The sequence below is a fragment of the Myripristis murdjan genome, chromosome 14 (assembly GCF_902150065.1).
Source record: "Myripristis murdjan chromosome 14, fMyrMur1.1, whole genome shotgun sequence".
NCBI lineage: Eukaryota > Metazoa > Chordata > Actinopteri > Holocentriformes > Holocentridae > Myripristis > Myripristis murdjan.
Window position 1 is genome coordinate 24072179 of NC_043993.1, and position 22772 is coordinate 24094950.

General features: G+C 40.9%; 1 protein-coding gene across 4 annotated transcripts in view; it reads right to left on the reverse strand.

Annotated features, from left to right (window-relative positions):
* Window positions 1–276: 276 nt before the first annotated feature.
* The window catches only part of acaca (acetyl-CoA carboxylase alpha), a 41087-nt gene continuing 18591 nt past the window's right edge, over window positions 277–22772 (reverse strand). For all 4 annotated transcript variants that reach the window (XM_030069768.1, XM_030069771.1, XM_030069769.1 and 1 more), the window contains 26 exons: window positions 22465–22608; window positions 22211–22313; window positions 21968–22075; window positions 21810–21866; window positions 21433–21477; window positions 20322–20363; window positions 19458–19673; window positions 18811–18966; window positions 18007–18231; window positions 15643–15798; window positions 15404–15550; window positions 14647–14916; window positions 14299–14396; window positions 13991–14111; window positions 13754–13864; window positions 10779–10922; window positions 10522–10642; window positions 8896–8992; window positions 8652–8748; window positions 8429–8564; window positions 8174–8351; window positions 7715–7827; window positions 6321–6475; window positions 4835–5005; window positions 2213–2349; window positions 277–2098 (listed from right to left, as the gene is read on the reverse strand). In XM_030069768.1, the coding sequence (XP_029925628.1) occupies window positions 1972–2098; window positions 2213–2349; window positions 4835–5005; window positions 6321–6475; window positions 7715–7827; window positions 8174–8351; window positions 8429–8564; window positions 8652–8748; window positions 8896–8992; window positions 10522–10642; window positions 10779–10922; window positions 13754–13864; window positions 13991–14111; window positions 14299–14396; window positions 14647–14916; window positions 15404–15550; window positions 15643–15798; window positions 18007–18231; window positions 18811–18966; window positions 19458–19673; window positions 20322–20363; window positions 21433–21477; window positions 21810–21866; window positions 21968–22075; window positions 22211–22313; window positions 22465–22608 (3475 nt within the window). In that variant the 3' untranslated portion in view covers window positions 277–1971. The remainder of the gene's footprint in view (window positions 2099–2212; window positions 2350–4834; window positions 5006–6320; window positions 6476–7714; window positions 7828–8173; window positions 8352–8428; window positions 8565–8651; window positions 8749–8895; window positions 8993–10521; window positions 10643–10778; window positions 10923–13753; window positions 13865–13990; window positions 14112–14298; window positions 14397–14646; window positions 14917–15403; window positions 15551–15642; window positions 15799–18006; window positions 18232–18810; window positions 18967–19457; window positions 19674–20321; window positions 20364–21432; window positions 21478–21809; window positions 21867–21967; window positions 22076–22210; window positions 22314–22464; window positions 22609–22772) is intronic.

Below are 22772 nucleotides of genomic sequence, written 5' to 3' on the forward strand. Positions count from 1 at the left end.
TGTCTCTCCAGAGTATTACACTTTGTTCTGACTGGTAAAATTAATGAGGCTTCCAATGATGTGATTATCTGTCTTGAGGATCATCAATATATAAAACACAAATAATTGAGAAATTAAATTAGTGCAGTTTCTTGGAAACTTGAGTTTTATCTGCCTTTTTACTTTTTGCTACTATATGCAAAAAACAAAACAAAACAAAAAAAACAACAACAACAAAAACAAACAAACAAACAAACAAGGATTTTGAAAAAAACAAACAAACAAAAACCTGTTAGGTAGTTAAGTTAGGTTGGTTTTATTAAATTTGCAAACACAGTTAGAGCTTGTCACTGTGAATTTGCTCTCCCTCATCTTACAGGAAACAACCAGCCACTTATAAAGTAACTGGACAACATGTCTATACAGGCACATGAAAGGCGCAGCACTGATCATGAAGCTCTTTCACATTTCACATGTTTATCTTTTCAGCAGGATCTATGACACCATGACCTATGCCTGAATTAAACAACATGATGGTATTATGTTATTACACTCTGTACTTTTTTATCTTTACACCATGAGATCATACAGTAGCCAAAAATGTATCTGTGCTCACTGATTAAAGACTTGAGTGGAGAGTCAACACAAAATTCACACTTCTTCCTTGGAAAGTCAACATTAAAAATAAGTAATGTTTCATTTACATAAAGTTGTTCACATCAAATTTAAACATACGGGCAAAGTCTGGATTACAGTTAAAATTAGAAGTCACACCTAATATATCACAGCATATGTAAGTAAAGTGACAGTACCTTTTGTTTGTTGACGACAGACATTTAATAATTTAGTCACTTTACTGTAGTAAATTCAAAAATATTTCCTTGGTTAACAAAACAAACAAACAAACAAAACATGACAACTCAATTTGCAATGATTGTTTTTAGGAATAACCAACAATGGTTGGCATAATGTAACCCCTGGGGGGGGGGGACTATTTCGAAATGAGCATGCAGCCATTTAAACCATTTTGAACTGTGTGTCTCTCTGTGCATGTGTGTGAGCGTGTTTGTGTGTGCGCACCAATGCAAACAATACAAACAGTGTGCGTCTGATGCCGGATGCATGTGAGGGAACAGTAAGCAGTAAAGTGCATTCAGAGCAGCATGTGTGTACTGTGTGAGTGAGAACAGAAGGGACAGCTGGTTTTCTCTTGGCTATGGTTTTGTTTTGTGGCTTGCTGCCCATTACTCACTCCAGGGTGACTGTGAAACAGTCAGGGTCTGAAAGGGACCTTGTCCCTGCTCCCTGCTGGGCTCTCCTGTCCAACTCCTCCTGCTACAGCACCCCACCACGTTCTCTGTCCTTGATCAGTAATTAAGTGCTCCAACCCAGGACTGTTAAAACACCTTTTTTGCCAACACCTCCAGCAATATGTTGTCATTGTCCAATTTGCCATCAAAATACTTCCAACTCTTTGCAAGCATACCAATCAAACCAAGCGTATCTCACATCTCAAAAATCAAGGTGCATTTTAATATGACAATTAAATTTTTAATTTATTGCTGTGAATATTCCATTTCAACAGGATGGAGGCCACTGATTATCATGAAAGCATAAGGACCTCCAGTTTGGCCAATTATGTAAACTATCATCACACTATTACACATTAGCGACTGAATAGTTCTTAAGTTGTTTTTCAATTGCACTTGAATACACTATACACAAACTTTATCTCCACACTAGCATAAATGTAAGACATTTACAAAATGTGATAACTGACATCTGTCAGTTGAACTCTTCCCTCATTGAGAATCATTGCCAACGCTTCATCAGTAACCTGGCAGCTGCCAGGGCCTTCAGGTTGGCTCCTCCAGCCTCAGTGTCCAACCGAGCTCCTCGTCAGGAGCAGATCCAGCTATGTTGGGTTCCTTTGGGTGCAGATGTGGGCTGAGCTGGTATTGAGCCAGGCAGGGAAGAGAGGACAGACTCCCTTTAGGAGGAGGCCGATGTCTCCATAGTGGAGAGGATACGCACCACCTCAGCTCGCTGTGTGGGAGAGATGTGCTGCGTCATGTGAACAATGGAATCCATGGCAACCTCTGGGTTGGCCTGGACAAGACTGGGAAACGAGAGGGAGACAAAAGGAAACTTAAGAAAATAATATCTTTATCATATTATGGAAATGGAAACTAATCATCTGCTGCTGCCAAAACGCACTGTTGAGAAATGTCACCTGCGAATCTGCTTGAGGATATGATCTCTGCGGATGTACTTGATGTTCTCGTCGATGACCGACCTCGCACCCTCTTCTTCAGCTAGTTGCCTCTCCAACCACTCCACCACCTCCTCATTGCTGTCCCATAGATAAGCCTGTGTAAAATAGGGAAGATGTGTTGCAGAAGAGAGCTTGAGGTCATTCTGAGCAAGATTCACTATGTTAGAGATAAATAAAACTTAGAATTTGGGTTTACATAGTCTGTGACAAAGAAAACAATGCACATTTTTGCAGCTGCAGAAGCATTTCTGCAGTTGCTTTCAGGGTATAGCTCTTCACTGTGGTCAAGTTTTGCAGCACTGGAAAGGGAGGACTGCAGTCAGAACTCCACACTTCAACATCTGAAGACTGATATTCAGACTGAAAAAAACATTCTGTTTCCACACCTTTGTTCAGTCTGAAATTGACCCCATGTAAGCTGATTTCTACAGGCAGAGGGATTTGAATCCCCCTGACCAATCACTAGCAACTGATGTGTCCACCAGCTATGATGTAACTTACAGACGACACGGTAGCTGCTTTAGCCAGTTTACAGAGGTATTGCAAATCAGCCTAACTGAGCAACGTTAACCAACCCACAAACAATCTGAGCAATCTCCTAATTTATTAATTTAGCACCACTATGCAGGAAAAAATATAAATTTGATATGACTCAAATTATGTGATAATAAAATGGATAAAAGTGCCATTGCAATGGTTTTAAAAATTAAAGAACTGCATGTAAATTAACAAAATGGAGGAAATAAAATGAACACACAAATGAACAAAAATCTCATTTTCTCTCATCAACAGCCACAAAGTAGGGACTAGATGTCTTGTTGACTGGACCTGATAGGACAATTAGTATTCATGAGTGCTGGCATCTCTGATCCCAAAGAAAGCCAGGCTGGGGGACAAAGATTTGGGGGGTGGGGGGTGGGTTAATGGTCTCATGCCTTTTTATGAAGACTCCTGCTTGAGGTCCACGAGAACATTTAATGCTCTTATTAATCATTTTTAATCTGTTTGCTTTTAATTAAGAAACAGCATGTTGCTCTCCTATCTGCACGTGCCAGGGCTGTGATTAATTGTGGCTTAAGACAGCCAGTCCTGATTAGGATAATATATTAGCCAACAAGAGGGCTACTTCTTAGAAGACCTCAAATGTTGGGCTGGTGCCTGTCACCCCTGCGGCTGGTCCTCTGGGCCCCGGTCTGGGCTGGAATGGACAGTATTTATCTCCAAAGGAAGTTTATTTTCATTAACAACTGTATCAGTTCATCTCCATTTAATCAAGATAATTTAACAGGAATGCTTACTTTTTCGTTATCAGGTGTGCCTTGTGGTCAGAGGACTGTAGAGTGACTTTTTTAGGATTAAAAACATCCTTTGTAATCACTACTGAGGATTTATAAAGCACATCTACACAGTACTGTGAAACAAAAGTCAATTAACATGAAATTAAGCATTCTAGGTATTCAATATTGATATCATATAGATAAAACAGGTATCTGTCATTTATGACAGAAGACTGGAGATATTACAGATGGAAGTGCATAATAACTGGTTGGGATTAAAGCAAAGAGTCTATTTTGAGTCAATGTGTCTCCTAAGATTCTCCTGAGCTTCTGGTGTAAAACATCATCAAGGCCAACTGAAGATTAGTTAGTTAGTAAATTAGCTACCAAGTTAACTACCCAGTTAGCTAATTAGCTACCTATCTTAATTAGTTAGCTAGATACCTAAATAGATAAGTAGATAAATTAAATAAATAAAGCTTTCTGTATGTTCTTAAGGCATGTGGGCTATAAACTGATGTGTTTGAGTATTGAAAATCATGGTTTGTGATAACTGATTAAACACTGTATGACCAAAACATTGGCTTCATAATTGGTGTAACATTAGATTTGTATTTTACAGTAATGACTGTAACTAGTCTGTAGCCTGTGAAATCATTACTGTCTCGAAATTCTGCCAACATATTTCAGATATGGTAGATAGCTGTTGCTGTGTAACACTGGGGTGTCAAGCAGAAGAAAGAAGAAAGAAGAAGAAATAGAAAGAGAAGAAAATATCTGGTGAGCTTGGCCATAAAAAAAAAAAAAAAAAAAAAAAAAAAGGACTGCACCCTAATCCTGAGTCATTGGGGTTTGTTAAGTCAACATCTGATGTCATTCTTTCAGCTGATTCAAATAAGCAATGATCTGCCAGAAGTCAACATCACCTTTTGTTCCCAGATAATGTTAGCATTCACACTGATATGGATGTATTCCTGCTTTTATGCAAGTGTCGGTGATACAATGATACAGGCTGTTTACAGTTTATATGCCTTGTCACCTCCAGCATGTGAATGGCTGTCAACTTGTCAACCAAAGCTCTGTTTTGGGCAGAAATGATACACCTACAACTATCAAGACAAGCACTACATGTAGTAAAACTGTCGGTGTAACTAATATTTTTTTCTGAAAATGAAAGGAAAGATGTTTTTAGTGAAGTTTTTGTACATTCAAGATGACTAACTATAATTTTCCATAGTATTCTTTTGGAGACACTGAATACTGTTGTTTCAAAGGAACCTGAAAAGAGAGCAGCGGGACTCACCTTGACAGCTCCCTCAGCCTCCACGAACCAGCGGCGCAGCATGGCCTGGATCTGGCCATCAGTCAGCTCACTGTTGGCCTCTTGGATCTTCCTCTTCACGGTGTCCTCCAGCAGCAGGCGCCGCAAACGCCAGTAAAAGAACTGACGGGATGTTTGCCATTCCAGGATATCCTGAGAAAAACAAAAGAAATGCAAAATCTTAATAAGAGCTACTACCTCCTATTTTCACAGATATGAAGAATAAAACAATTTTTGATTTTTTTTTAGTGTAATGAAATTTGCAAAAAGGGAATATGGGCTATTAATTTTTTGTTATGAAAACATATTCCAATGCCTCAGGAAAGTACTATCAGTATTAACATTCACTATTGTCTTTCACAACTAGGTCAAAACTCCTTACAAAATAAACAGGATAAAATGAGATGAAGGTGACCATTTCATTTGGAACAGGCAGTGCCGGACCATTAAAAAGTTTGACTGGATGTAACATTTTGGACAAACGTACATAAATTACAATCCCCTATTAACTGTCAATGCTGCAGGTCCATGCCACACATTTTTGCACAGTCGACATTAGAAACTAGTGCTCTGAGAAACAGATGTTGGTGTTCACAAACACAGATTGAGCAATCTCAGTTTCCAAAAGATTGACTTATTTTAAAACAAATAACATTCAATTTAAAGTGCTATTTCAGATTTATGAGAAGCCTAGGTAAAAAAATAAAATCATATTTCATGATATTAGTCTAGACAGGATTTGTTTTACAATGTATTTATAGCTTCATAATGTATTTATAATTGTTTAGTAATGTAATTTGTCTTACATGTGACACACATGCATGTGTAAACTACTACATATATAGCAGAATTAAGAGCTGAGTATATGTATTACAGACCGGCACCGGCTCAGATATTCCTCTGCTGATGCGAGTTGAACATGTAGAACAAAAGATTGTCCTCTCTTTACAGTTATACTTATGCACTGTGAAAAGTCCCTAGCTGCTATCCCTTTATGAAAACAGGTTGGTTAAGTGAGGAAACAAGTGTGTGTGTGTGTGTGTGTGTGTGTGTGTGTGTGTGTGTGTGTGTGTGTGTTTGTTTGTGAGAGATAGGCCTGGGATAGTGCAGAATGAGATGGGGCCTGCCTGAGGCTGTTCTGTGCTTGCTAAGGTGATTGACCAGGGTCATCAGAAGATAATTACAAAGACATGTCTCATAGCCTGGTGAGACTGGAACATTATTCACTAGGCAGGTGCAGCAGCAGCCAGAAAGATACTGCCCTCTGGGCTTTGCAGGTTATACACATACCGCACATTCAGAGAAAAGCATGTTCAAGAAAGATAGGATCAAAAACACATCACACCTTGAAATGTACACACACATTCAAGAAAGGCCATATCGCTATAATACCTCAGCGGTGTGCTCTGATGCTATCTGATTTTATCATGACTGCATCAAGAAGGATTTTGCATGACACTGCGCTCACCGTGATAACGCCTTTCTCCTGCATGCGACCAGGGGTGTCGTGCAGGTCTGCAAACTGCACAGCCACCTGGTGGTAGATTGGGAGGAGAAACTCCTCGCGCTCCCTCAGCTTGGTCTCCAGCTCCTTGCGCTCTGAGGGACTCAGCTCTGGGGTTCCTGTTGGAGACAGTGAACAAGAACAGAAAGAGAAGTTTAAAAAACAAACAAACAAAAATGCTATCAAGAGCCATGTATATGAAGGCCCATCCCAACCAAACACTACACCAGCTTATTTCACAAATCATTTCTCTCCTCTATGGCTGAAGATGTGCTTATCAGAGAATTCAGCTGATATGGTGTTTGGTTCAGATGACAAGCTGTCATGGGGACTTGAGAATAATGTTGCAAGATCACTTTCGCTGGACTTGCAGAACAATCTGAAAACAGTCCAATCAAAGTGTATGTGAGAAGCCACCAAACAAGCAGACCAATCAGCCTCCTTTGAAGAACTTTAGGTATGGTGTTGGTGGTGACAACAGCTAATAGGAGCAGTGCATGGCATATGAAACACAAGTGCCCAGGCTCTTATTTTGTGCAATTTAAAATGGAATCAAAATCAAAGTATGGCTATGCGAGGATAGCCTGAGAGCATGCAGGTTTTTATTCAAATCAAACACCAGCTTCTCTCACTGATTAGGTCCTTCTCTCCACTTACAATAAAGGCCTTCCATAGCACACTTGGACATGACTACTCAACATACTCTGCTCAAGTGTACATGCATAAGAACTGGTAGCTGATGCTGATGCATACCGAAAACATATCAGGGAGTGAATATAAAAGTTTTTGGCTATGAATGCCATATGGGCTGGAGGAAGTTGCAACTCTCTCGTGTTTGATTGGCCTTCCCTGGTCGTCTCATTATCATCAAATCAGGTTTTACATGAGTGTGCAACTCTAAAGGAGTTTCGTGACGATGGCATTTTTGGTTTAGTGCTCATCCAAACCTCTCGCTGCTGTCACCACAGACTGATTTATGTCAATTTCAATCTGAAAGTCCTCCACCCCTCCCCACCCTCGATTTCTCCACTTTGCCCAAAGCCACAACTAGCTCACACAGCATTGGACCACAGCTCCTCTGAGCCTGGAGGAAAATCAATAGGCTGAACAGGAGAGACAGGAGAGCTGGTGATTGATCTGAGCGGGCTGTGATTGACACATCTCCCAAGGGAGTGCAGCGAGGATGATACCATCAACCTCAGATAAAGAACAAGAGTGACAGCACACATGCTCCCACCTGATATATTGCTGCCTCTTACTGAGAGAGGATGGGAGGGACAGAGACACTATAAGAGAACAAGGCTGAGGACAAAGAGGCCCATATAGCACAGAATGGGAACTGAGGCTGGAGGACTCACCCAGTCTTTCAGCCAGGCCCGTATAGACAGGGTCTACTCTCCTCATGGTCTTCACCAGATCTTTCCTCCTGAACTTGATCTCAACTGTTCCTTCAGGTTCCAACACTCCACCTCTGGACAGAAGAGGAGGAAAAGAAATGTGTGAGTGGTTTTAGAGCAAGTGTTAACTCATTTTAAAGGGTGCATTACAGTAAAGGGATGCACTTTTATGAGTTCATTAGGCTGTTCTGTTATTTGACTCTCTCTGCTTGGTCATCACATCAATGTTAGTAATGACTGTTTATCAAAAATCTTGTGTAAATATCATATGAAAGCACTGGTAACACTTATAATATTACCACAATACTGATATTCAGTATTTGGTCGAAGATACCATGATATGTGATTTTGTCCAGGTCACCATGCTAAGGAGGCTTTTTGAAGACACTATTCAACTGGACATTGGCTAGTTGGACTCACCGGCTGTCCCTGTCAGCATACATTTCCATGTGCCGGGGGTTGATGGTGGGATCTATGACCACCCAGGAGCCCCCCCTCAGCTCAGCCTGAGGAGGGATATAAACCAGCACTGGCTGCTTGTACTCCCTCAACCCATCCACAATGTAGGCCCCAAACTTCAACACCTGATCGTACATGTCTGGAAAGAGGGATTTCATGTTAGGGATTCAACAGATGTAATTCTGGATTGACTGATTGCCATGGCTTGAGAAGTACCTTTCATTCCTCCAGAAAAGCCCCTCCAGTTGGCAAACACAATGAGAGGTAAACCCTCTCTGTTCAGGTCCTTGATGGCTTGGGCAGTTTTGAAGGCAGAATCTGGGAACCACACCTGTCCTGCTTGCTGAATGATCTAAAAACACAACACAGAAAATCAGTACCCAGCGGGTTAAAGTCTAACTGTTCAGGCTTGCATATATAAACACTAAACAACCCTTACCTTAGCTTCAGAGTCCAAATTGGCTGGATCGGCTGGGATTGACAGCTCCACTGATCTGGTTTCTACAGCAACCACTCCAGTAGGTATCCCACCCAGTCTGTGGAGAGAGGCGAGTCAACCCTAACAGCTACTGTATAACTATATTTTAGAAGCTCATATCTGTATCTTTAGTGAATAAAGATTTGTTTCTATCAATATGATGGCTGAAAAAGATAAGATTTGATAGTGTGGTCTGGACTCTTACCTGGCTCTGCCCACCACCACACTCTGGGCCCATGGTTGCATGATCTCCATGAAGGAACCATGGTCAAAGAAACCATTCTGCCATGAACCTTTAGGTGCTGTATATATGTGCAATAGAAATGGAGTTAATTCTGCAAAGTTAAATTATTCATGTCGCAAATCAGAAACAGAATTCAAGTAATATTTCTCAGCAAATACAATCTCCCCCCTCTACAGAATTCTTAATAATACACTACTGTCGTCTCCATGCAGTCCAGAGGTTGTGTATTTTTCACCCGTAATCTGTGATCTTGGCAGATGCCATGATGGATGACTGTATAAGAAGGCTTGCTCAGCTCTTTTGCTGCCTGCAGACTGAGAGAAACATGTTCAGCCTACGAGGTTACCATTCAATTAAGCCTCGCCACTCATCACTACCAAAGAGATTGACTGGCTTCCTGTATGGTCTCCAATCTCTTTTCTGTCCCAAGTTGTAATTACATTGATATGGAACCTGCTCGGTCCTGACCTGCAGTGTAAAACACACAGCATCCATTGCAGTACTATCATGATCCTGGCTGTGGTGGTGTGATGTTAGGCTTGGCTGTGTCACTCTCTCTTTCTGAATAAAGAGCCTCCTTTTCTAACAGCCTCTATCTAGTCATGAATTAGCTTTACCCTTGACCCTAGGGATACCTGCCTGAAATGTTAACAGCTTCTATTTACCTCTTAAAAAAAGACAGACACAAATGAAATATGGAGGCTTCTGCAGTTGAACACTGCTAATAGGATATTTCTTTGGATGAAAAGAATTCACTCCACTACTCAGCACCTTTATTTATTATCCATTACTCAGCACCTTAACTGTTTCTTTATTATCCATTACCCAGCACCTTAACTGTTTATTTATTATCTATTTATTACATACTAGGTTAATATACATTCATACTGTTCTTCATACTGACTGGAGAGGAAGTGGTGATTCCATAAGGGGCCGAACCAAGTCTGACAGTTCCTGAATCCCAGTACCGGGCGTCGGGTTCTACCACTTGGTTTCTTGGTTTCATGGTTTCATGCTAACTCGGCTCCATACCATCTGTAGATTTCATATTTATTTATTACCATCTGTATATTACACATCTCATATCTTATATTCTTAGGTTAGTCCTTATTGTATATATATAGTCTTTATTGTATATAATTCTGCTTAATTTTATTTTATTTTTATGTTTCTATTGATGCTGCTGTACCATAAGAATTTCCCAGTTTGGGATCAATAAAGTAAATCTATCTATCTATCTATCTATCTATCTAGACAGGTAAGAAGAGGTAAGACCACATATACAGTAATCATAATTATAGCTATGAAGGTGGATTGTAACCTGTGCAAGTGGTTTGCCATATAAAGGCATAAGGAGCTTTTACTACATACAGATGCAGCTGTTGTTTGCACTATTATGGAAGAGCTCTTATAAAGAGATCTTGCTCAGACGTGAAAGGAAAGGAAGGAAAGGTGAAAGCATGTCTTTGGGGTTTGTTGAGAGGTAATCATCCCGCACAGATATTTTTCTTATGGTATATGCCAAGTGTTTTGTCAAAATGTTCTGGTTCGAATAGATTTCGACAGCCAAAGAGAACAGGTACTCACTCTGGCTGGGACGTCCAGCTAACATCCAGCGGGGGTCATATGGAGCCTTGGTGGGTACAAACTCCACTGGCCGGTCTATGGGGTCCTTGGCATTGAGGATGGGCACTGGGCTAGATTTACACTAGAAGGGGGACATATATTTCAAAGTTTTTATAGACATATAATTCTAAACATTAGGAGAAATAATAGCAGAGACATATATACATAAACTACTGCATGGTGTATTACCTTATTAAAAACAAAATTTAAAACTGTACCTTGGGCATATAGGAAAGCCACTGCAGCAGAGTGAAGACTCCCTCAAAGTCATCACAAACAGTATTGTGGGTCACGCCATTGTTGTGCATGATCTGAATCCCACCAAGCTGGTTATTTGACGTGTACACTTCTCTGCCCAGCACCTGTGGTGGAAACAAGAAAAGCATAGATTTGCCATAAAAAAAGGGAAACTTAATATTAGAAGTAAAAAAATATCTTAAATGTGACTATGGCTTATTAGCATGCAGTATGGCGACATTCAAAGCTTTCCTCGCTAGATAATCCTGGCCTCTACTGCAGAGAGCGGAGCTAATCCAGCCTTTATGCTGTGCCACCTTGGATGAAAATGGAGTGTGCTGTCACCAGGCACTTTGGTCTGAGGAGTCGTGGATCAATAAGATCCCACACACAGGCACAGATATGCCAGGGGACAGGAGGGACCCTGCCGCTACATGGCCTCCCTGCCCAGTCAATACTGTTGATCAGCAGCCAGGGATTTCTCTATCACAGTGGTCACGAGGGGCTGGCAGCACCTGCCACTCTCCCCGGGGTTATTTGTAACAGACGGAGTGAATTAACACCTGCCCTTTCTCATCCCAGACACTCAAACACACTATCAAGTGGATATCTGGCTTTACGCTGCCACACATCCTGTTATTTTGTTGTGTTTATTTTCAAAGACAGAGCTTATATTGGTTTACTTTGCTTCCTCCAGTTGTGACAGAGTATATGTAAAGATGGCATGGAGGCTACAGGACTAAGCATTGAAACTGCTCCTGAACCCATAAAACATCACTCCCAGCCCACCTTCTTTTCTTAAGCAGCCAAGAACAGGTGGCAGGGCCCTGACATGGTTCCATAAAAATCAGAGAGGAGCTCAATTCTTACTCTGAGCCCTCACCTCTTCAGCCATCATTTACTTTCTTTATTACCATTAATGGTTATGTATCTGGCTACAAATCTAGGGCACTCTCCTAAAGCTGTCAGGACAGCCTGCGGCCCCAAGAAACATTGCAGTCACCTTGACATACACAAAACCCCTGTGCCTCCGGCCATTGCCGGCTTCATTAGGATTCTGCAGCAGAGAGAGCAGAGAGCGATATAGAAGGAGGGACAGAGGGAAAGGACGGGTGGAGGAAAAAAAGAGGGGGCCAACTGGATGTAACAGCTCACTGGGGTATTTGTGCTAGTAGTTACTATCCAGTCTCCATAAAAATATGAGAGATTTCCAGCAGCTAATGAAATGATGATCTCTGGGTGCCAGCCTCCTGCTCTCCATTAAGTTTCAGTTAATAGCTAAGAAACCACATGACGAACGGCAGGAAAAATGATATCTACACTATTTCACCCCTGTGTTACTCATAAACTCAATATCATTTCAAAATAAACAACCTCGCAATTGATAGTAAACAGTGGGTATATTGCAATATATCTTGAGTATGAACCATCACCCACACACTGTGAATACCTGTCAGTTAGTGGTGGGCAGTATGGTGATATTATATCAATATGGTGATATGACACTAGCTATTGTCTGGGATTTTGGATATCGTAATATTGTGATATGGCATGAGTGTTGTCTTTTCCTGGTTTTAAAGGCTACATTACAGTAAAGTGATACATTTCCTCAACTTTCCTCTTCTTGCTTTTCAATTATTTAACTTTATCCACTAAGTTATTATAAAGGCATTAGTGATGATTAGTTAACAAAAATCTCATTGAGTAAATATTTTGTTAAAGCACCATTTATCATCCCCACAATATTGTCACAATATCATTCAATGTATTTATTCAAAGATATTGTGATATTTGATCTTGTCCCTATCGCTGAGCCCGACTGTCAGTAACCACTATGTGCCAATTCTCATGAGTACAGCTACACAGCAGGGCAAAAAAATAAAACATGGTACCTCCACCAAAGAGCTGCAAATGGATATGTCATCATTGGACCGTTTGCATGTTTTGTCATGTTGCGATTTGTCATGTAATTTGGGATGGAGTCGTCTTTATGCACTGACAAGGAGAGAGGGAGTCAAGACAAGAGGAGCCAGTGAAGCGCGAAGGGATGTACAGCCATGCACATACACAAATATCTGCCTCAGCAAAACTTTCATTTTGATTAAAAACAAATGATATGGGTGGCCCACGCTGAAGCCTCCGGCATGTCATTCTATTTCTATGCAAATAACAACTTCATGGTTCACTTTCAATTATTCCAACGAGAGGCACGCCGGCCTGTGGCTGGGATCTAAAGGGAATCTGAACGACAGAACAAGGCAGAAGAGGGCGTGATCACTGAGATGGAACAATACTGAAACCATGGTAGACTATTCTAATTTCTTCTTTATTTTTATTTAGACATCATTCTGCCCTGGTGTTTGCTACTTCAAAATCTGCTGATTTTGTTTACTTTTGGTAAAATAGATTTACACGGCTACAAAATTACTGAACACACACACACACACACACACACAGTTCCTTCATAGATCTCGGCCAACTGACAGAATGAATTCCACATTAAAATGCAGATGCATTAATTGCATTTAAGTGATAATCCATTTAGGATTACAAATGAAGAGGCCCAGTGCAGAAGTAACAACATCATGCCTCCAATTTTAAAAATGCACAATAATGAAGAGAAGAAAATTGTCTTTACACTGTGCTATGAACAGCATAAATACATTCTACACTACTGCACGACCACTGCAGGGATGCAGTGGTTTGTGATTTTGATGGTACAATGAGGGGGAGAAAAAAAAAAGTCACGGTTTTATGGGGAAATTAACAAAAAAAAAAAAAAATCCCAATTCAGAGAAGAAAAATAAAATGACAGTTTTAAAAATCAAGGTCATATTGTATTTTTCAAAACATTTCTTTTAGTCTTGCAAAAGCACAAACATGTCCTGTATACTGGAAATGTTTACATACGGTGGAGTAAGCCAAACATATTTTACTACCTTGACTTTGATCATACCTTGTTGAGAGCTCCAGCTCCTGTGAGAATAATGTGAGAGTTGTCAACCTGAATGGTTCGCTGCCCTAGCCTCACCAGATAGGCTCCAATCCCTATGGCTCGACATGTGACCTATAAGACAAGTGTAGAAGTATAGAACATTATAGAAGGGCTTAGATTTAGTGAATAGAGCTCAAGGCTTTGCACATGGCCAAATGTGTGGATGCGTTTTGTTAAGAGGGACAACTGCATCCTTACCAGGTTCATGGTAATGACCTCCTCGTAAGCCAGAGAAGACTCTCCAGCAATCATTCCAGACCCTTTCAGATTCTCCACACCCAGCCCTTCATCCTTCCCTATGATGTCAGTGATCTTGTACCTGCATGACAACACATACATTTACTCAAGCCAGGCTGTGCCCTCCAAATCACTTTAATTTTCTCTGTCACCACCTTTGTAATCTTATGGGCTTTGTAGTGTGCATTCCACTGATGACACCAAGATTCAAGTCCACTGTTAAATCAGTGAACAAGTGTGTGGTGTTGAATTAAAAAAAAAAGATATACCTTGATTCTCCCTCATCCTCCACGTGTTCGCAGTGCACAGAGTTCAGGGCTGAGACCTTCTTGTAATCCTGAGGTGTCAGGTAGAGGTACTTGAAACCCTGTAGGGGTGAAGGTAGTTTTGTTTAGTGACTATGATACTAATCCATCAGAGCCTGCCATTAACGAAATAACTGCTGATATGAAAAGGCATTAAGGGGTTGCAATTAAAGTTATTAGTTTACAAAATAATGACATTTTTGAGGACAACTCAATAAATTTGAGGCAGCAAATCTCTCTACAATAGATATACGATTTTAGAATGGAAGGCCTCAAATAAAGTGTTGCTAAATTAAGACATTGCTAACTGACCTTATAGGGATCAGCTGGATCCTGCCAGGCCACGTGGAACATGTGTCTGATTTCCTCTGCCAGGCCAATGCGGGCACCACTGTTGGCTGCGATGTAGATTCGGGGAATGCCACTCTCTCGTGCCATCTCTGAGGCTTGCAGGAACAACACATCCTCCTGAGGCCCAAATGACCCAATCTTGTGTGTGATGTCATTACTGATAACAATAATCTCACGTCCGGCTGGATACTCGGGAGTCCGCAGGGTCATCCGCCAGGCCACCATACCAATCTGTATGGACAGGAAAGTGATGTGATAGTGACGGTAAAATGAGGAATACTGATGAAGATCCATCAATTTTAAATTACATTCTATAGGGAAAAGGGATTTGATTTTTTTTAATGGTTTTAAAGGCATTTTTGCTTGCTCATACAGTGTAACTAGGAGAGACAGTAAGGGTGTCAAACAAACACTCAACCACACAGCCAAAGGAACACAGAGACACCTACAGAGAGGAAGAGAAACTGCACATTTTAAAATTATGAAAAGGACATGGAAAAGATGATGGAAAAGGTTATATCAAAGTGAGTGAGTGCTCAAGTATTTTTTTGTATTAATGTATCAAGTCATCCTCTCGTTACACTCACACTTTTGTAAACAAAACCTAATCTGGATTCACTGCTATATGTATCAGACTGCACCAAAAAAAGAGTTGTTTCAAACACAAAGTTTATCAAAAATCACTTCAGCTGAAAAACAAGGGGGAAAAAAAACTTGCCTCATTTCCTCCTGGCAGTCGGTTCATCTGCACCAGCTGACCCTGGGGGTCCAGGACCAGCTCTGTGAAGGTGAGCATCTCTGAAGGCAGAGGGCATTTAGGCAAGTGGGCATAGGCCTGGCTAGAGTGCCATAGCTTCCTCAGAGCCTGGAAAGAGGGAATGAAATTAACATATTAATCACACTAAACCAGCCAATAAGTAGCATTTCCTAGAGTCAAGATCCATGTGGTTCCTGTACCTGTCTGAACATTTCTGGGAAATCATAGACGTAGGTGGTGCCCAGGGACTGAGCCTGGAAGCGTTTGGACTGCAGCAGGTCCTTGGTGACATAGGGTGTGTTGATGAGCATGCCATGTAGGGGACCCTGCTTGTCTCCATATGCCTGGAACATGATCTGGACAAAGGACAGAGAGTGTCACTTCACTAATATACTGAGATTTTAATAGCCTTGCCATGTATGCCACATAAACAATGATTATGAAAATAGTGAAAATGATACATGATATTGGGCGCCATGGGGTACTGGTGATATCCACTGCTACAATATAAACAACTTCCACAGATGATGTAACAATTCCTTGTGTTGTAATCCGCATTCTCATACGTACAATTAGCTTTATCCCAGGTTCTAACATTATCCAATAATTTTTGAATTCACTAGAAGTCTAAACAACCATGTTAATGTGATGTCAGATCAGCTGCCTTGAAGCAGGTGGCTCAGTGGTTCAAAAAACAGACTGTGCTAACAGTCTAAAGGACAAAGACTACAGGAATAGCTGACCCAGGTGACTTGACACCGGCCACTCAGCAGTTCAGAAATAACAAACATTTAAGAGAAATGCATCCAAAAATATTTTTTTATACATGGAAACAAAAACCATATTTAACGTATTTTCTAGAGTGACAAAATAAATAAATAAATAAATCACTCAGCGGCTTGGTGTTCTACAGTCAGATTGTGCTGTTCATTGTGAGACAAGTGACTGGACAACACTCATCAAGTTATGTCTATTCATGACTGGAAGATGAGAAGGGGACAATGTATTTCTGATGTCAAACCTCCCCCGCAAAAAAGTGCAAGCCTAACAACACTGACATTATATGAACCAGCACCACGCAGGTGCGACTGGTGGTGCAATACATTGACTTCATAAGGGAAAAAAGAAAGAAACAACTTTGCGTCACACTCAGGCCCGCTAGATTTACAACTTTGTTGTTCCACCTTTGCCACCAATAATGTTGTCCCGTGATGCGACATCAAAGTTTAGTAACACATTTGCCAGTATATGTTCTTGATCTTAATATAAGTTTACTGGATCTACATCACCGGATGCATCTCATTCAAACAATTATATTTTGAAATTTCAGCAGTTAGCATACAAAAACAGTATGACCACCGCTTTCTTATGTGATACTCTTTAAGTCATGTTTGTAACTTGTTCATATTCCAGATGTAGCTATGTTTTTGAGAGCTGTTTTGTAAACATAACACACATGGATAAGGAGGTGAAAAAAATGGAAGATCTGCATTCTACAGAGGAGCTCCGCATAACCCTGAGTGTCAGAATATAAACTTATATTGAGATCAAGAATATATACAGGCAAATATGTTACTAAACTTCTGTGTCACTTTAAGGTCAACCCGAGAACACAACCCACTGCACCTTTGACCACAAAATCAAGTCTGGCCTTAAGACAGTTTTTACTATTTTCTCTGTGATTATTAGTCAAGCCCTGCCTGCCCTTGAAGTGCTTCACTCCTTATCTTTTCCCCCTCACAGACCAACCAATCTTAATATCCAGGTCTTTCTGAACTGTCATAATGCTCTCTGATATCCAATTCCATTTTCAACCCCTTTGAACAAACCTGACTGAAAGAGAGCCTCTCTTGAGCATAAGGTAATGGATTCTCTCATTAGACTAACATAAGAGAAGCCCTTTTGGATAAGAAAGGGAAATTTGCTTCCTGAGTACAGAGCAAGAATGAGTGCCTGATGACCCTTATGGCTAACTGTTAATGAAACTCACTGAGGGCAGTGCAGCCAGTTCTTGCTTGCTTGACTATGTCTAGAGCCTCCAAATAGAAACCAAATTAAACCTCTCTCTCAGGAAACCAATAAAGCAGCAGCCCAGCAAAAAGCCAAAAAAAAACAAAACATGAAATGTGAAGATGTCATAGCATTGTTTCTCTTTCAAACAACTGTAATGGGCAATATTTTCATAGTTATTCTTCATTTCTACATATAGACTCTACCAAAGCTCATTCGAGTGCCTCAACATTCACTTACAATTGATGGAATGAAACATGTATGAGGTGTAGCTTACCTGATCAGCTGTATGGAGAAAATATCATTACTAACGGACTGTTACTACCAGGCAAGAGGCAATGCAAACACCATACAGAATCTCAGCTCCAACTCAATAAATCATATGGTAAAATGCACTTTTTATATTCCATTTTACAAAAATGGCAGACTCTGTTTTTGGGACCACAAGAGTGCCGGTTACATTCTGTGAGCTGAGGTTTCCAGAATGATGCTGCAACACCCCACCTGTGACTGGGTGGTAAATGGATGTGATGAAAGATGAGTGAGCGCCCCACCTGACGGTCTTTGGGCCCCACCTGTCCCGTCCGGGAATCTGTGACCTCCTTGTACAGGCTGATGTCCAGGTAGTAGCCTGACTCATTGGTTAGGAAGAGGCGGATAGGGATCTGCTTTCCAGTGGGTGTCAAGCGGATGTTAATTTTCAGTTCAGCCTGCAGCACTCGCAGCTTCCACAATCGGCTGCCGTAACGCATCACCATCGAGCGCACGGACTCCTCAATCTGGACACAAGCGTACAGAGGAACATTGATGAAGATAAGCACATGATCAATTCACTGAATACTTCGGTGAAAGAGTGACTACATTTACATGGGCTCCAATATTCAAAAATGTCTGTGTAGACAGAATTTTCAGTTTTCCTTAAACGAAATAAGGTCATAGTTGGAATAAGCAATACTCAGCTTAAGATGTGGAGAATTCCAATTTTATTCAGGTTATTGAAGGGCATTTTAGCTATGCATACACCTTAATTGCAAAATGACTTTCAAGTGGAGTTTCTGCAGCAGTTTGGGATGTCTAACTGCTGATGATGCATGCTCTTGTTGAATCTATTCTTATCTACTGCGACACAAAGAATGACTCAAAAGCACAATGTTTTGCAAGATTCACAAGAGTGAAGCTAAATCGAGCTATTCTTCCTAGTCAGTAAACAGGAATATGAATGGAATAGTTCTATAAGCAACCAAAGTCAACAGCTTTATTAAAATATTGTCTTACTGAAAGTAAGGCCAACAATCTGAGTGCTTATTGTGTAAACATAATCAGTGTATCAGACATGTGCTTGTAATAACTTCACAAACCTTTGATGGATCCATGATGACTGTGGGGACAAAATTGAGGAAGATATGATTACAGTCGGTCCGTACAGTTGTATTGTTGAAGGCCACCTCAAGCTCATCCATGGCTTCTAGCAGCAGACGCTCTGCCTCATTGTGAAGGTACTCGAAGGAGGCCTCCTAATGAGGGGATGAAGGGTCAGGAACAAAACAAATAGTCAACAGGAGCAGGTGCACTTCTTATAAATAATTAATTTGTGCATAAAAACAAATTGGAGCAATGATCAAAAAGTAAAAAGGGACTGCGAGAGAACACAGATATCTGTAACCTGAAGAAAAGATAGGCAGAAAAGGCAGCATTTCAACCAGCTGTAAGAAGGTTAAGACAGAAATACTGCAAATTGTAGGCAAAGAAAAACACAACTCTTGCTCACAGTAGAAAAATTGAGATTTTTACTGTCAGACTACATACTAAAAATGCATGATGTTTCAGTCTACATTTGCCACAGGGCCTTCATCTGATCTCCTTTCTTTGCCAACAAATTAAAACAACTCAAGAAAAAGGTAAGAGAGTTCAAAGCTGATGCAAAACAATTAAGAAGAAGACAGAAAAGAAATCATTATTCATGCACATGTACACCTTTACACGCATGGTTCCTGGCTGTTCTCACCTTGGTGACCAGATCAGAGTGGCGGATAATGGCTCGCACAAAGAAACGGTAGTCAGTAACCTCTGTGCCCACTTCCACACGGGCAGCGCCAAGATACAGGTGCATCTTGTGGTTAGCACAAGGGATGGCAGTCAGCGCAAAATTGCGCATGCGGTTGAGCTCCAACTGGAAGGCCAGTGCTGGTTCCAAGTGCCGATAGATCCTGTCCTCCTCAAACTAGGGACATAGGCAGGACACGTTCACACAAAGAATCACAACATCACATAAAATCTACACAAGACTTTCCTAAAGCACAATACAGTTTTATAAGTTGGGCACTCCTGCCATCATCGTATCCATTAACAGAAGCCAGAGGAGTGAAGATTGGCAATTTCAGGAGCACTGAATTGATATAAGAATAAAAAGATGCCTGAGAGCCATATACTGTATTAAGTAAATGAAATCAAAGGCAATCTCAATCTCACAAGGCTGCTAATGGGTGTCATTTCTCTTAAATGGGAGACATAATTAAGTAGTTCATTACTTTAATGAGTTTTGGTGGTGCCATTGTAGTGAAACTATCAGGGGTAACGGAGAGGAATCACTCTATCACTGATTGTGATAGAGTAATTTTCAGTGCTGCCAGGGGGGTGGGAAAGTTGTTTCTTATAACCATACTATGAGTGGGCTCGCAGCCAAAAGAACACTTGGTCTTTGGGTTCATCTTGTAATAATGTCACAATGCTCTGATGTATGAACCTCAGATAGCCATTCCTTTATCTTTCTGACAGACGGTTCATATCTAGATGGAACAACACCAAGTTTGCCACTTAGTAATATTTGACGGCCAGCAGGAGGATTGATAGGAGGGATACTGCCACTCACTTTGTCTCGGGCACGGAATGTGAAGAACTTGGGGAATTCTCTCTGTGAGGAAGGCAAAGAGAGAAAGAGAAAAGACAGAAACATAAATCAATAACTGCTCCAAGCAAACATTTTTGTTGTTAACGTACCAGTTCATAGCTAAAAATACCAAGTCAGCTGGACATGCACAGATGGTGCTCCTGAAACCTAATCACTGCAGATGAAAATAAGATGCGGTGGGATCTGGTTGAAATGATGCACTAATAAAAACAGAGCACTATGCTGTGATCATCGGGCCCGTCTTTCATATTCAGTGGCCCCTGTGCCCTGTTAATGCTGCAGTTTATCTGTTAGGAAATCATGGTGTATTCACTCAAACAGCGTGCACATATAATAATGGTAACAGGCAATGTATAGTGCACCACTCACTACCCTAATGAATAAAACATTTCCATTTTTTTCACCGAGACGCTCAACTGTCTGAATACAGCCTGGTAGTCTTGTTTGGCGTTATCAGATGAAGTGTCCCACTTGACGAAACAATACCGGACCGATTGTAGATGCACTCAATTCAAAGGCTACATGATAACCAGAGAACTGCAATTGTAAACACACTGCAAACCTCCATAGCCACGATTTGATGCTGTGATTGTACCTCATATTCCCACTCTATTGTGTAGACCGGTAAATGTATTTTAGCAAGAGCATACAGCATGGTGTAGAATGTGAGTAGACCAATTCCAGAGCCATGGCAAGAGGCCACATAATGACAGTGACACCAATGAGAGCGATTAGCTCTCATCAGAGCCTGTTATCTTGTCAAAAGAAAATCAAAGGCCTATTGTCAATGTGACAGTGAATGGAACAGAACCAGGTATTTCCCTATATCTAATCCTGCAATAAATTCTTCTTGTTAATGTCCTCATTTGAAAGCTAGGGGGTGCAAAATGGGTCAAAAAGAAAAATGTTCCTAATGGCATGTTCCTAACGTTACCAATAGGGTTAAATCCTACCGAGGCTATCCATGATAAAATATATTTTGTCATGGTATGCCAGATGTTTTGGATAAAATCAGCAATGCAACTGCAAAACAGGGCATGTCTCTTCATTCGCAACCTGTTCCACTACTTACGTGAAACCTTTGGTCCACCTCACAGTTGACCTGCTTCCTGAAATCCTGTCATCAAAAACGCAGCAAAAGCAAGGACATACAGAAAGGAATACATAGAGAAAGACAGGACCAGGAGCAAAAGGAATAAGGGTTTGAAAGAGAGAAAAAAAACAGCCAAAATTTGACAAATAAATTAGTTTAAATTAGGAAAATAATCACAGTATTTCCATATTAACACATTCCAAATAACAATTACTAACTGAAAAACAAACACTTCAGTTATCGGTTGAGGGATCTTTGATACATGTTATTCCGATTAAGTAAATTGGTGATAGGCAGAGCAGCAGCTCATGAAGAAACACGTAGCTGATGTTGAAGACATAAATCGGGATCCTTACCTTTTGAGCCACAAGGAAAGTCAGCCTGCGGATGCCATGTTCAAACAGCAGGGATTTCTGAAATCAGAAAGAAAAAAAATGCCATGATGAGGAAGTACTCTCTGAAGCATCTCAAATCTTTAACTGTTTCTGCTGAGAGTAAGAGAAAAGGGTCTTACTTTTGACTGGGTAAACTCCCGGAACATAGCTGCCAGGCCATCATCGTCAATGTCACTGTCGGTCTTTATGGCCACATTCAGGATATGGATAGGCTCGTCCTGGATACTCTGAGTTACAAAACAAACAAACGTCAAACCAAGGAAAACAGACATGCTGGTAAATAGCAATCCTTATAATCACTACTCACAGAATCTAGTTTGCATGAAATGTCTGAGCACAGGTCTGTTTTCCTGTTGTGTTACCTTGTTGTCCTCTTCACCGTACAGGACGGGGTTACCTCCCTCTGGGAAGGTTGGACTGGGAGGAGGAGAGTCCGAGAAGCAGCTCAACATGTCAGTAATATTCCTGTAGAGGAGGTAAGACATAGTTAGGCCTGAATTTTCATCACAGTTGTCAGTCTCAACATTTTTATCTGGGTTCAAAAATAGAACCAACCAAACAATTAACCAATCTAACAAATATATCCAAGCTCATAATATTAGTAAAAAGGACTGACCTGGTGAACTCTTGGAAGGACCGGAAAGACACCATGGCTCCCATACGCTGACAAGGCGGAGTAAAAGAGGTGTCAAGCAGGACATCGCTCACGCTGGCCACATGCACCATGCCATAGTGGTTAAGGTTGGACGAGAAGGACATCCTGAGGCACCAAAATAAACAGCGATCACAACAGGACCCTGCCACACCACCAGACTCACTGATTCTTCGACGATCTTCCCCCTCCACCTTGATTAAGAACCTCACAAATGATTTAACCCCTAAGCTCTCGACAGGATCTGTTTTGAGATGCTGGGGTAACAACTA